At 33.3% G+C, this 16,179-nt stretch overlaps 1 protein-coding gene across 1 annotated transcript; it reads right to left on the bottom strand.

Annotated features, from left to right (window-relative positions):
- Positions 1–4,263: 4,263 nt before the first annotated feature.
- LOC105766182 (protein ECERIFERUM 26-like) lies at positions 4,264–7,850 on the bottom strand. The gene is made up of 2 exons (XM_012585532.2): positions 7,250–7,850; positions 4,264–5,398 (listed from the first exon to the last, which is right to left on the bottom strand). The coding sequence occupies exons 1-2, from the start codon at positions 7,682–7,684 to the stop codon at positions 4,532–4,534; spliced, it is 1,302 nt and encodes a 433-aa protein (XP_012440986.1). The 5' UTR covers positions 7,685–7,850; the 3' UTR covers positions 4,264–4,531.
- Positions 7,851–16,179: the final 8,329 nt, after the last annotated feature.

Here is a 16,179-nt window from a genome sequence, read left to right as displayed (position 1 = left end):
TAGATAAAATTACTATACTTAGGGAACCTGATCCATCAACAAGTTTCCACACTGAGTTGGAATCCATAGAATCCATCTTAGCTTTCATTGCTATTTTCTAAAGATTGGAATCAAAACTCTGCATCACTTCATCATACGTGAGTGGGTCATCATCTTCCTTTTCAGTAGACTCAGTGTTAAAAACTCTTCCTCCAGATTGGAAGAACTTAGGCCTATGAGAGACCCTCCCACTACGGCGAAGCACCCTATGCTGTTGATTGTTTGCAGGTCTACTATTAGGAGTTGGTACTAGATCCGTTTCTATTGGGTTTTGTATATTTCTTGAAATTTACTCGAGTACCTCTTTACCCTGAGGTTTAAACTTTTATGTAAATTTCTTCAAGGAAAGTAGCATGTATTGACGCTATAACAGTTTGCTCTTTCGGGTTATAAAACAAACCACACTTTGTTCCATTTGGATATCCTACAAATATACACAATTCTGTCTGTAAATCTAACTTCCTCTCATCTTTGTCCATTACTTGGGTTAGGCATTCCCAAATCCTTTTGTGATTTAGATTTTTCTTCCTGGCATGCCACAATAATATAGAGGTTTTGATGTTGCCTTAGTTGGCACATCATTCAGAATTTAGCAAGTCATTTGTACTGCATATCCTCAAAAAATGATTGGCAGCTTCGAATAATTTAACATCGAACGTACCATGTTTAACAACATTCGATTCCTTCTCTTTGCGATGCTATTCTGTTGTGAAGTGCTCGACGCGATTAATTGGGATAGAATCTCATTCTCTATGAGGTATGTTAAGAACTCACCCAATAAATGTTCTCCACCTCGATTAGACCAAAGTGCTTTTATGGGTAAATCTAGTTGTTTCTCCACTTATGCATGAAACTCTTTGAATTTATCAAAGATTTCACTCTTGTGGTGCATTAGGTATGAATACCCATATCTGGAATAATCATCAATAAAGGTGTGGCCATATATGTTAGTGTGCACAAGTTCTAGGGGTTTTTCAACCCTCGTTCTTTTTGCATTAAAAGATCGCTAATTATTATCTAGAATAATCCAATGTTTTTAATTATTTAATATTGATTATTGATTGATAATAACAGTCATAAATTTAATAATTTATAAAATATGAGAATAGTATGAATTAATTGTGTATTATATAATGTTTATTTAAAAATTCTATATATTTGGTTATGGAAATGTTATGTAAAAAAAATAATGACAATTAGTAATGCATTAAATAAAATTTATAAAAAAAACCCTTAACATATTCAAGGGATTTTAAATAATAATTTCTAGGATTGAAATGTAAAATATTTAAAATACATTGGATTAAAATTTTTTAATCCTAGCACTCCTAGTCCTCAACGCGCGACTTTAAGTAGCATGCTTAAGATGAAGGTGGTAAACAACCTTGACGGGTACCTTGGCCTGCCCATTCCGATTACTAAAAAGAAGTCTGCGGCCTTCCAAGGTATTTTGGATCGTGTGGCCAACAGAATCAACAGTTGGTCGAAGGGATTATTGTCAAACAGTGGAAAGGAGATTTTCATCAAGTCTATCCTGCAGTCTATCCCTACTTATGCTTTCTCGGTGTTTTTGTCCCTGACAGCGTCCTTGAAAAGCTCCAATCTATGATCAGTTGTGTATGGTGGGGGGTAAGGAAAAGTCTAGAGGGTGGAATATGCTATCTTGGGACCGAATGTGTTTTTCGAAAGGCATGGGGGCCCTGGGTTTCAGGGACTTAAGGCATTTCAACGTGGCTTTGTTAGGTAGACAAGTGTGGCGGCTTATTAGCTGCAAAGACACGTTATGTTTTAGAGTCTTGAGTGCTAAATATTTTCTGGATGGTGATGTTTTCCACCCTAAGAGAGTTGACAAGCCATCGTTTATGTGGAAGAGCATTGCTAGGGCCACTAGCATTTTACATGAGGGTTTCGGGAGGAATGTAGGCAATGGCGGTAAGATTAATATTTGGTAGGAGAACTGGGGCTTTGAAGGGCTTACTGGTGAGTTTATTCGCCTCAACAGAAGGGAGGTCCAAGAGACTAAAGTTTGCGAGCTGCTGAATGAGACGCACGATGGCTGGAAGGAGAGGAGAATTATGGAGATCTATGCTGATTATTTGGGGGACCAAATTTACAAAATTTCCATTCTTCATAATGGTCCGGATGACTACCTCATTTGGTTTCACAGTCTCCTGGGCTTTTATTCTACTAAATCCGCCTACTCTTGGTTGACCCTTAAGCATGTGGGGTTTGGCCCCCATCGGTTATTCTGGAGGCTTGCTTGGAAGCTGAAAATATTACCGAAGATCATAATTTTTTGCTGGTGCTTGGGGCACGGCATCCTTCCCATGTATGAGAAAATTTCTAGCATCCGGAGGGAGTTTAACAGCATGTGCCCGAGATGTGAGAGTGCAAAGGAGACCCTCATACACGCGTTGAAAGATTGTCCAAGGGCTAACGCAGTGTTGGTTTTTGGGGGCCTTAATAGTAATTTGATTGAGGGTAGCTATTGGCGGTGTGTGACTGGATTGAAGATGTGGCTCGTTCGCTAGACAAGAAGGCTCTTTCAAACTTCATAACGGTGCTTTGGAATTCTTTATAGATACGGAGGAAGAAGCCAAAGTGACCTGGGATAGAGCTGCTGCGTTAAGCAAGGATTTCTGTATTTTTAATATTATGGAGAAACCGATGATCCCTAAACCTGTTGTGGAGAAAGGGTGGAAGAAGCCTGGGCATGGGGTGGTTAAAATAAACTTTGATGCTGCTGTTAACGGTCAGAAGATGAGCTTTGGTCTTGTGGCGAGGGATCATGATGGCTTTGTTCTTGGTGGGCGGGCAGGCGTTTTGGATAGGAATGTTCAAGCTGAATGGGTTGAATTGCATGTGCAGGCTAAAAGTAATAATCTTGCGCGGGCGAAAAATTGGCTAAGGCTAGCTGGAGTTCGAATTTGACTGTGCCAGCTTAGTGAATCGGCTCAATAGTGTGAATTTGTTTGGGCCCCACGTAGTTGCAGTAAAGTAGCAGATCAACTTTGTATTTGGGCTTCTAATAATAATTGTACTAAGGATTTTTATATGGATTATCCTTTGGAAATCCATGATATTATTTTAAGTGATGCAATAAATTGAGGTTGACCTTTGGGTCTTTTTCTATAAAAAAAAAATTTCAAAAAAGGAAAATTTTATAAAATTTAAAATAATATTTTTAAAATATATTAATTATATAATATTAAAATAAATAAATATAATTTAAAGTATATAACTTTTAAAAAAATTTAAAAAAGTTAAATGTTCTAAATAAAAGTTTAAAATTATATAAAAATTCAACTTTTAATTCATGAAATTTTATTATATAAATTATATAAAATAAAATTTATATATAACCATTTAATATACAAATAATTCAAAAATATATAAATAAAAATATTCGAATTAAAAGTTGATTGATTAAAGCTAATCAATGTCAACCAATGCTGGGTTAACTCTTGAACAATATTGACAGTGCTTATGTGACATTTTATACCAGTGCTATTGTGTGATTAAGTCATGTCATTAATGACCATTGTTGACTAATGGTTAAATGGTAGAGGTAGTAACATGAGTTATTTAAGAATCATTTCTAATGAAAAAAAACTTTTTTAAGTATGAAATTGAAAAAATATATGTTATAGGTACCAATTTATGAATAAACTTTGCATAAATAAAAACTTTTAAGACACCAATATGTTTCATAAAATCATAATATCGACACATTGTTACTACAAAGATTGGCTTAAGTCCTCTATAACCTGATGATTTTTGAATGTCTTCTCCCTTAAGTCATCATCAATCTAAAAGATTGGCTTCATCGTTTCCTTTTTGATGTTTGTCTCAGGTTGCTTTCCAACGGCTCAATTGTATCACATCTTGTAATAGTTTGAAATGAGTTTAGTCATCCATTCTAGGCATGTAGATCTGTCCAAATATTTTGATATTATTTTATGATAATAAGTAGTAAAATGTAAAAAAATAAAGAAATAAAATATTATTTACTTCAAATTCAGCAGTTCATGACGTGATAATTGGATTCTAAAATTAATCATGCATTCAAACAAAAGGATATTAGTAAGAAAGTTTGTAATTATGGTAAAATATGTTGTAATTTGCTTTACATAATATATTACAACTCAAGGATAAGGTATTTTGTTACAAAAGATATCACGTTGTTGGTAAGAAATTCTGTAATATACTCCAACTCATATAAGATATTTTTAAAAGTATTTTATAACATAATAATTCATTTTGAGAGTTACAAAATAGATTAGATATTTTGTGATGACTTGTTACATTAAATAGGTAAAAGCTTAGGCTAAACTTTTTGTATAAGAGCTTGCACTAGAAATCCCCACAAACTAGCCTGATCACCCTTTTCAACTTATTTATACCATCAGATTTAAATAAGTTTTTATTATTTAATTTAAATAATAGGAAACTTATTTCAAATTCTATGTTGAAATCCCTAGCATAGAGAAATCTAGAGTAGAGAAGCCCTTTTTAGCTCAGCCTTGAGCTTAAATACTTGACCCTCAGGCAAAGTTAGGTTTACCAAATATCTTGGTTCACCTTCATTTTCAGCTGCGGAACCGTGCGGCAGCGGAAGAATCAAAACTGCTCCTTCATCACCCACACCTTGGATTGAATAATATGCCAACTTTGGCTTTTCTCCATTCAACTCCAATTCATATAAACCTGCATTTTCTAAGTTCACAAATGTTAAATTTGATCCATACACGATATAATCTGTAGACCCATTATCTTTCTCCACCGCGGCTTCAATCCTGTTTCTTTCATCACACACTTGACCTTGATCATTGGCGATCAACGTTGCTAACTTGTTCAAATCCGATTCACCGACCAAGAAGCTTGCCTTGATTGTTCTTATAATTTGATTGTTACCAAGAACATTGTTATCGTCATGGCATGGATCTTTCCTACAAACGGTAACAATTTGTGGCTCAAATCCTTCCCTGACTTTGGCTATCGCTCGCCAAAGTAGGGCACAAATTGAGTCGAAAGCCGAAACTGAACCGATCTTGGCTTGTAAGTTTGATAAATGTTGTGTGGTCAAGTTGAAAGAAAAAGTTTCCATTTTGCAGTTATTGGCAAGCACCCAAAGGTCTCCCACATGGTTCACTTGCTTTGCAGAAAGTGGTTCACCGGGTGCCTCAGGTTTTGCAGTATTGGTTAGGGATCTTGGTGCGAGGGCTGGGGAACTATTGACATTGACCATAGCCATGTGTTGGCCCCAATTGTTGATGAAATTAGAGACTGAAAATGCATCTCCAAGGATATGAGCCCAACTCAGCCCTAGTGAAATTCCACCACATTTGAACTGAGTAACCTGCACAAAGATGCACAAAATTTTCAATATCGAATTGTTGTTGGATGTGTTATTTTTGTTAGTATATAAAGCTTTTGTTGAGTTGTTGTATGTTACCAATCAGATCTCAACTCATAAGTCGAAAGTAATTATATCTTTTTTTTATATTTTGAACCCATAATATTCATTATTTTAATTTTCTATAAATTATATATGTACCATTAATGTGTTTATGCTTATCATTTTGACTTTATCTGTACTGTTTTAATATTTTCTATATATTTGTAGTTTATTTTCATATTTTAATAAGATATATCAATTAAATATTTTTTGAAAATATCACATACACATTTAAATATATACAAATTATATACAAAATATAAATTTTAATTCTTAAATACTTGGTATTCAAAATTTTAAATATAACTAATTTTAATTATTAATTAAGTCAATTTATTTTTAACTATAATTAAGAAAATGAAAATCATTAAGACATATTTAAAGATAGATAGAACAGGTAGGTACATGTCGATTGGTGGGTACAAATTAACCAATACAAATGGGTAGATAAAATGGAATAAAGTTTTTAGTATCTCCCAATTCATGAAACTGAGGTAGGTGTATTGTTGGTGGGATCCAAAACTTATGAAATCTTTTTCCAACCTCATTTTATTATTTCACAACGTAATTATAAAATATTGCAATGCTTGGTTGGTGTTCCTGCAGCAATTTGGATGCCATCATCTTTTTCTATTTTGGGGGTATGGAAGCTCAATTTCATAAAGTAACTCCTATGTATTTCATTTATTTTGATAGAGGTGAAAGTTTTATCTTATCCACCCCCAATTTCATTTATTAAAATATATAAATATTAATCTAAAATAATACATTTTTCTTTTTCAAAATAATGATATGGTTGGGTTTAGAATTTTCTTTTTCAAATCAAGTCTGTCCATGACCACTTTTAGTCTTGAGTATTCAAGTTCGAGACCTCCGAATCCCATTATCTATTTTTGATATGTGTAGGTTTTAGTTTAGTTATTAATTCTAATATGTGTTGTTCCAACTCTTTTGTCTGTTCGTGTTATAATTATTTGATTCTACACTTTTCTCAGTTCATCTATATTGAAGTTAATTGATTCTGAACTTTATAGTTAGCATTTATATTTGTACTTTCTTTATACTTATAAACTTTGAATATATATATATAAATTAAAATTATGTATTGATTTCACATATTATTTGTCAAATTTTATTAATCTATACTATATATAAGTACTTGACCACCAACTCAATTAAGTAATAACTAAAATATCATTGTTTTACAAAATAAATTATATTATTTTGAAATTTTTAATAATTTATATATAAAAAGAATACACATAAACATTTAATTTACCATTTCAACTAAAACTTTATTTAATTTTTCATATAAATATTTTGAAAATATATATTTTAAATATATAGTATATTTGGTACGCAAAATTTAGTGTGACGAATCAAAGACAAAATTCAGTTAAATAGATTACAAAATTAGGGATACTTTTTGGTATTTTCATGATTAATACTTGAAATTCGTGATTACTCCTTTAGAAAAATAACCACCAAAAAAAATATTATAAGCATAAAGTATAGAGGAAAAATTTTCTTTTCTCACCATATAGTCAGCCAAAGATAATCTAGTTTTATCTTAATATAATCGTAAAGTGATTTAATATTGTTTAAAGAAAATCGCCTTTTGAGCTTTAGGTAAGTTGATATTGTAAATATTGTATTAGTAAAGCGACTTAAATGTTTTTTTTTTCCGATTTAAATATATATATATATATATTAATTTAAAGGTTGAGATGAATTTTGGTAGAAAAAGGATACCTGCAAGTAAACTAAAGGAGAAAAGGACAACTCAGGGCCGATGGCTCGATGATAAACAAGCAAATTCCTCTTAGAATCGTCGTCAGTTTCAAGCCATTCATCCACAGTTTCGTCGCAAACACCTTCCACGAACCTTATGCCGCAGTCATTACACTTTATGTACGGTCGACCCGAAGACTCCGACCGCTTGATCCGCCCACAGGTGATGTAGTAATCGTTAAGCAAGTAAAACATGGCTTCTTTCATGTTCATGATAGTTAGCCCTTCCACTGCATGGCTGGAAAAGAAGTAAACCGCTTTGAGGTAATGGAGTTTCATGGTCAAGTCCAGGCCGCTTAGGTCATGAACCACGTCCGAACCGGTGACACAACCTGGTCCAACCGATGAGAGCCTAAGGTTATAGACAAGATCATGGTCTTGTTGGGGGGGAACCATGGTTTGCTTTCAAACTTGACTACTGGGAGATGGAACTGAAACTATGGTTGGAAATTTTATGGTTTTCCGAAATGGGGGTTTTGGGGTTTATAAATTGGTTCTTCAATCATGACCGGTGGGTGAGTTAAAGGGAAACATTTAATTGGGTCATTTTCATTTATTTGTTCTTGTTGGATGTAAAGCAGCTGGATACTTCGACTCTGCATTAAATCTTCATTGGTTTGAAATGGGAATTCACTCAATTACTAACCAGATTTGAGAAGATTATTAGCGTAGGGTAGAGGAAAAGATTGCTCTTATATATGGGTATTTCTTGGGGATTTGGTTAGACTTACCCATAATATTAGCCTTATATATTTACGTCACGTTCAAATAAATACATTTATTAAAAATTATATAAAAATTAAATTAAGTTTTGACTAAAATAATAAAAGTTGACGTTTTAAAATTTTTAATGTTTTAAAGTTAAAATTTCATTATATGTGAGTATTTATTGATTTGTCAAAATTTAAAAAGATAAAAATATCATTATAATAATATAACTTATTTTATAAAAAAAAATAATTTTTAATCAATTTTCAATAAAATTGGTACTCGATTGCAGGGGCATAGTTAGGGGGCTGGCAGGGGTCCTGGCCCCTCCTAAAAAGGAAAAATTTTCATTGAGGCTCTTTAAAATTTTAAATTAACAAAGATAAAATTATACTTTGCCCCCTAAAATGATAAAAATTTGATTTAATCCTTTAAAATTTTAAAAAATATAGATTATTAAAATGGTGAAATTGTATTTTTACTATCGTAAAAATTACAATTAATTTCAGCCCTCTAAAAATTTTTCTAACTGTACTCGATTGACTTATGATACCAATGATTTTAAGTATAATACATATTTACCTAAATTTTATCCATTCAATATACGAGCTTCAAGTTTTGTTTAAATGTGTTCAAATGTGTAAATTGTTAATCCAAATTTATTTAGATTTATATTGTTTTTCTAATTCTTTTAAAATATGTTATCTTTATTTTATTTAACATTTAACAATTTTATATAATTTTTTTAATTATAATTACACTTAATACATCTTTAACTAAAATTAGAATTAGAGAAAGGAAATTACAGTTACAATAAATAAATCTTTATGCCTACAACCAAAATCAATTATTACAATGTAAAAATAAACATAGACTTAAATCAAAATAAATTTGGATAAAATTCAAATATGATAGTACTTAAACTAGAATAAAATCTAGACTGAGAACTTACATATGATATTTACGTTTGGTGGAACTCATAAGATCTAAAATTTCGCAAGACTTGAATCATACTATTGAGCCAGGGCCTCAACTATTATTATTGGTACAATCTCCACTGATATATTAATGAATTGTTTTTTATACAATGTATAGAACTACCCATAGTCTTTCCTTAACTTTTAAATAGGAGGTTAAATGTATTTCAGCGCATTCGAACTCCACGTTCTTTTGCACTGACAATAATGTCATGCCAACAGAACTAAGACTCAATCAACATATTAATGAATTGTTAAAATAAATACTTATCATTTAATCATTACATATAATGAATAGTTTTATTTTTTTTAATATATTCAATTGACATTATTTGAATACTAAAATTTCATCGTACTCATTTCCTGAATGGAGAAAAATATATATATATTTTAAAAATAATAATAATGTTATTATATAAAAGATTGAAAATTGAAAATAAAAAAATAAATGAAAAATGAGAAAAAAAGTTATTTATTATTATTATTATTTTGGTAAATGAAAAGCTACAAGGTAAATTTATTTAAATATGCTAAAAAAAATAAAATTGAGAAAGTATGTCATTTTTTAAAACTTCATCGATCTATGCTGTATTTGAAGAGAGAAAGGAAAATGTGTCCTACAGGGCGTTTTCATTGAATTGGTAGAGAAAACGCGCCACATAGGACGCGTTTTCCCCCATCCAAAAATAGCGTCGTACATGGCGTGTTTTTTATGACAGTTCAGCGAAAACGCGCCCTATAAGATGTGTTTTCTTTCCAACGGTAACTATTCTGAACGGGCGGAAATCCCAATGGTTATGGGACCCCAACAACCATTTTTTCCCCTGTATAAACCCTCAAATTCTTATTTTTTTTTCAACTCAACTCTCAACTCTCAATTTTCACAATTTGATTCTCAATTTTCTTGTTCTTGATTTGTTATTCTCAATTGTCAATTCTCGATTTTTGAATCCAAATTCCCAATTCCAAACTTCTTTTTAATTTTTTTTAATTATTTAAATTTTTTATTAGTTCTTCAATGGCATATCAATTTATTCGTTTGGAAGACAAGCACATATCTGATGTTCAATTACAAATGGTAAGAAAATATTATTAATTATTTAATTTTAAACCGTTAATTATTATGATGTTAATAAAATATTATCAAATTATTTAATTTTAAACAGTTAATTATTATGCTGTTCAGATTAATAATTTTTTATGTTTATATACACAAGCCGAAGGTTGAATTTTGGAGACGACATAAACAACTTAAGTGAAGGTGCACCAAAGGTCATTCATGGACAGTTGCGAGATGTAGGCTTTTTATTCGTGACTTGTATGCTCGGGGAGACTAAATTGGTTCCCCTATTCATCAGTGCTTTGGTCAAGAGATGGAGATCGGAGACGCATACGTTCCATCTCCCCTGCGGAGAGTGTATAATTACACTCGAGGACATTAGTTTACAACTTGATCTATCGATCGATGGGGATGTTGTTACGGGGCCAGTCATTAGTGCCGATTGGAGTGCAACATGCGAGCAACTGCTGGGGAAGGTGCCAAACAGGTTTAAGGGTAGCCGGATCGAGATGAGATGGTTGTAGGACGACTTCCAAACTATTGAGGCTTTAGCGAGCGACGTTGAAAAGGAGCAATTTACGCGCACATTCATCTCAAGGTTGATCGAGGGTTTGCTAACGCCAAATAAATCTCGCAATCTGGTACACTTGAATTGGCTACTACTACTAACTGACTTGAGAGAAGTGGGATGACTTAGTTGGGGATCGGCGGTGTTGGCGATATTTTACCAAGAAATGTATCGAGTGACGATACTGGGAAAATCTAAAATAGGGGGTTGCATACTCCTTCAATTGTGGGCATGGTATCGACTACCATTTTAACGCCTCCGTGTGCAAGTCCCTTACGAGTTCCCACTCGTAACATGGTAAAATTCATTTGATAATATTGTTGCCGTTTTGGAATTTTTATTGTTTTAATTTTGAAATAACATATTTTTTAATAGGTGGAACAACTTCGCGAGCCATAGCGATATACCGACCAAGCTCGAGGACATTTGACTAGCTTTAAATCAAGAAACTGAGGATAAGGTTAGTTTATAAATTTCATAGTTATCAATTTTTCATCCAGCATTTGAAATTAAATATTAAGCATTTGTTGAAATTTATAAATTCGTATTGTAATTTGTGTGGATGCCATACAAAGATCCGAGAATTCAAGAATGCGTCTCGGAGGGATTTTTGGACAATCGCAACATTTGGCATGTGAAAGTACCATTGGTTATTTTTGCAACTGTCGAGATGCATGAATTCGACCGAATGATGTGACAGTTTGAGTGTACACAACGTATTCAGCGGCAACCTTAGGAGCTCGATGACCTGCACAAGATCGACATGCGGGGGAGACCAGATTAAAATTGGGCAACATTCCATAAGAAGTATATCGAGTTGTGGCAACATAGGTACGATTACTTGTCAACGTGTGAACCTTACTTGACGCCAGAATTGGTGACATCTTCGGATTACATGAATTGGTTCAAACATCATGGAAAACCATATCTATTGATGGCTTCAGAAAGGAGTAGGCAACGTCGTCATAAGAGGCCAAGATGAGGGTCCATCAATCTCAAGTCGCCGTGGATGAATTGATATCTGCTCCATCAAACCCAGGTCGGGAGGACAGGCCAAGACGAATTGATATATGGTTTATTTATTCTTGTCACTAACCCATTTTATTTTACACCGTTATCAAAACACACACCAATGTATTTTACACCTAAACCATAACATGCGCAATCAGTCACTACACCAACACAGTCATCACCAATTTATTTTACACAAGCACCACAACACGCGCAATCATTTCTTGCACCGACACCTTCTCTAGGGAGATATTTCGCACGACCGCCACCCACTGCATCGTATTACACCCCCATGTGCCATCACCCTATGTGACACCATATAGTGGCCCGTCGATAGTGTCACAAACACCCCCATCATCATTGTTCTTATGATCTGGTTTGTCCTTGCAAATGCCGACTCGGTCAGGGGGGATGCACTATAAGCTGCTGTGACACGGTCGTAGTCATCCGCGAAGGGAGGAGATGCGGTCACCGATCAACCTTGACGTGCACATGAAGATTAGATGGAACGCGTCCTACAGGGCGTGTTTTCATTAATCTAGCAGAGAAAATGCCCTATGTAGGACGTATTTTTTTGGATAGGGGAAAACATGCCCTATGTGGCACGTTTTCTCTACCAGTTCAATGAAAACACACCTTGTAAGATGTGTTTTCCTTTCTCTCTCCAAAAACAACATAGATCGATATTTTTTTTTTAAAAAAATGGCATACTTTCTCAATTTTTATTTTTTTCATCATATTTAAATAAATTTGCCGAGCTACAAACTAGAATATAAACATGAAATCACATTTAATTACTAAATAACTAACACCTAACACGGGAAATCACATTTAATTCCTAATATAACACCTAAGGCATCACTCTGTAAATATGTTTTAATGCTTACTGGTTGGTCTTAAAGAACATATAATTTTGGAGCATCCGTCATTGCAAATCCTACCATTAAGTCGGTTGCTCAACTTACTTCTTAGTAACCATGACAAAAACAATGTTGTACCTCATCCACGTGTACTTTCCATATGCCTTTAATAGGCGAATCACATATTATATATTTGTCTTTGTTGAACAAATTTTCTACCGAGCAGATTCTAGTTCACAGTTAACACAGTGGTAGACTTTTGCAAGACTACCTCTGTTGACTGCATGTGGGATCTTAGATTCATTTATTACTCAGCTATCTTCAGAAGTCATATCCTTGATCTAAGATATCACAACACCGCCACTACAAGAAGACAAGGTATAAAGGTATAATTCTATTGTTCGTAAACCCAATATGCGTGGATTCCATTTTCTTCCATATATAAGCCCATGTATAACATTTAAGAAGGCAAAGTGATAGAAAGAAACCAAGACACTAGATTCCATCTAAACCAATCCACCAAACAACCACTCAGTCCACTAGAACCAGTGGCTCTCCACCCTAGCCAAGGGTGAACCATTTCCATTATATCTTTCTCCTCCTCCTTATTGGTTTTACCTATCAACAAACAAATCTCTTAGTCCCTGCAACATAGGTCTTTAATTCACCTAGCTAAGCAAAGATCCTTAGCTCCATCGACAACCCTTTTAGCATGTTAACAACTTGTAAATTGAAACTCTAAAAAATAATTATCATGAGACCCTTCCCTTAAGCTAGTTGCAATCATCAAGGATTGCTCATAATCTCAATTGAAGTACTTGACAATTCCCACATTTTGACTATAACCATAGAGCCAATTGTCGCACCAATCACACATCAAGCCTATTGTTGCATCTTTGGAAAATTTTTTTATCACAACACCATAAGTTGTTATTTTCATCCATCTCTCCCCAGGCTTAGTCCAAGTCACCATCACTGATTCTTTCTCTGCTATTGGCCATTCCACCATACCTATGGAAGAATTTAGGGCTAAAGTTAAGCTATGAGAGACTATTTCATATCAGTTGAAGTTATCCTTACAAAAAATGACAAGTTTATTTAGCGCCAAAGGTTCCAACAAATAAACGTGAAGAGAATGTCTTCGTCTGCTCCATCGAATTTATGAAAGTCCTTGTTTTGAATATTCATAACAACACATTTCTAGCTTGCCTTCACTATAAGAAAGTCTTTAAGAATATGCAACATAAATTCTAGATTGTAGCCACACAAATTACAATTGCAATCATTGCTCATACCTTTCTTAAATTTTTTTATTAGTTAGCAACTAGTTATTAAAAATGATCCACAAAAATTATCGAATACGTTGTGTGATGGAAAAAATCTGGTTTAAACACAATTTTCTTGCACAGTGAAAGATTAAAATTTTGAAAACTGACCCGGTTTGTGATATTTATAGCAATAAACCCTAACTGAATTCATACCTGTATATGCTATGCTATTCTTGTATCACGAACTGCTTCGAGTGTGGGCTCAAACCAATTGAATCAAAATACAAAACAAGAAAAAGTTTTCTCTATTTTATTTGGGGTGAAACTAAAAATTCTCTCTTCTTTAATAGAAATTGATAGAATTGTTATTCTGGAAAAATATATTTAATAGTTGAGAATAAATTCTCTCTATTTTTTGACAGAATAACAATATCTTCAAGTTTTATTTTATTCCCTACCGCTGCCATCTATTTATTTCAACTAGAAAAACAACTTTCTACTTAGAGTAGGAGTGGGGTGGACGACACACCCTAGTATTCCTGCTAGGGTTGTCACCCCTTTCATGTTATATTAGGGGTTTTGGGCTTCTCTCACATCAGGTCCAATTACTAGTACTTTTTTGGCCTTTTAACCCAGTACTATGTAAAGTGATCTAATCCGATTCGATTTTTCTATTTTCCAAAATAAACTTTAATATTTTATGTTAAAAAAAATTTCTCATCCTTATTTTACCCCTAGTAAAATTTTGACTATTTTACCCCTAGTAAAATTTCTAGAAAATTTATTTAATATTTCACAAATCAACATGTTCTCTATGACTGAATGTTTTATTTTCATTTTCGGGCTTCAAAAAAACTCAAAAGCATAAACTTATTCTTCCGATCCTTTTTAAGTAATCCAAATAGAATTGCAAATGAATCATTTCTATTTCATTTCCATTTTTGAAACCTGCATCCATTTCCAAATGATTCAATTTTTCCATTTCCGAAAAATCATAATCATTCTTGAATGTTTCCCATTTTTTTTATCCATTCCATTCATTTCTATTCAAATACGAAATTCTTTTCTGGTTTCAACGAGCTAGCAAAGGGACCGATTGGACATATGTAATTAGGGCTCAAGTGATTTACTGTTAAGTTTCGGCTTTTCACCTATTAATTATAACCTCATTTAGTTATGAAGTAATTCCACTATAGTATTGTGATTGAGCTCTCCCTAACGACATACCATTACAAAAACAACTACTTAGTGGTCGTCCAATGACATTGTCATAAGTGTGTTACCCTTATAGGATATCCTTGATCTCTTTGGGAGAATATCCATTCTCCCAATATGATCCTATTTTATCTCATGGTAACCATTACATCTTTCTTCATGAAAAATCAATTACTATCGAATAGTAATTAAGTCATTCATCACAAAGATGAAATACTCGTGGCCATGTTTACTTTTCATCAACCATGTAATGCCAATGAGAGGATATCATTTACCCATGTCTTGGGCCATGAATTCCACTATTGTGAATGATAGTACGTACTACAGAAGTCATACACCCAACGCCCCAGCTTTTGATTCCTTATCTATTCAAACTCTGGCTTTTACTTGCATCAAAGTGTACGAGTCACACATACATAGCCTGCCATCCATTCAGGATTTAGGTATGCCACACTATAAACATCACAAGTGAATAAATCCGTAAATGAATTTAGGATCTATTCTACTTGGATCCAGTTCGATGTACTATCAGTCCAGTCAGCCACATCTATGTGTTTATCTTTTGGGAGTCATTCACTCCGATGCCCAAGACAAAGCATTTCCCCAATCGGATTTGATAGATGACATATTAGTGTTTTAATCGATTTGCTCATTTCTGGTTAGACTAAGGACATGTTTAGGTTCTTCTACTAATAGAAGTTGTCTTTTTGTATTACGATTTGACTACATAATACCACTTAATATTAGTTAAACATTAGACAACCAATGAGCAATATTTGCTTCCATTTTTCTTTACGTACAAAAACCATGTGAGGAAAATATACAAACTATTAATGTAATTCATGAATAATTTTATTAACCCATCTGTTCAAAAAATTACAAGTGTACTTAGAAGAAAAGACTACACTTAGGGCACTTGTTTCAACATTATGGTCATTTAAATTTCCATGTGACTAACTATATCTCACCCTTTAGTTTCCAATTACTATGAGTTAAGTGTCTGTGTGCATCAACAATCGAACAATAGCCATTGGGTGTTCAACACCAAACACATAAATTCAGTTTTAGCATATCTTGCAGTGGTGGAATACCTCCCATTAATTGTAGAACACGCTGTGGTAAAACACCATCTAGTGTTGCCTATGACTAGCTGTTTTGTTTGTCTTCCATATCAACCACCATACTATTCATATATCTTATTAAAAGTTACAAGAAATAGTTTGT

The sequence above is a fragment of the Gossypium raimondii genome, chromosome 5, assembly GCF_025698545.1.
Source record: "Gossypium raimondii isolate GPD5lz chromosome 5, ASM2569854v1, whole genome shotgun sequence".
NCBI classification, from domain to species: Eukaryota; Viridiplantae; Streptophyta; class Magnoliopsida; order Malvales; family Malvaceae; genus Gossypium; species Gossypium raimondii.
Note: the sequence above shows the minus strand (reverse complement) of the source record. Positions and strands in the feature narration are given on the sequence as shown.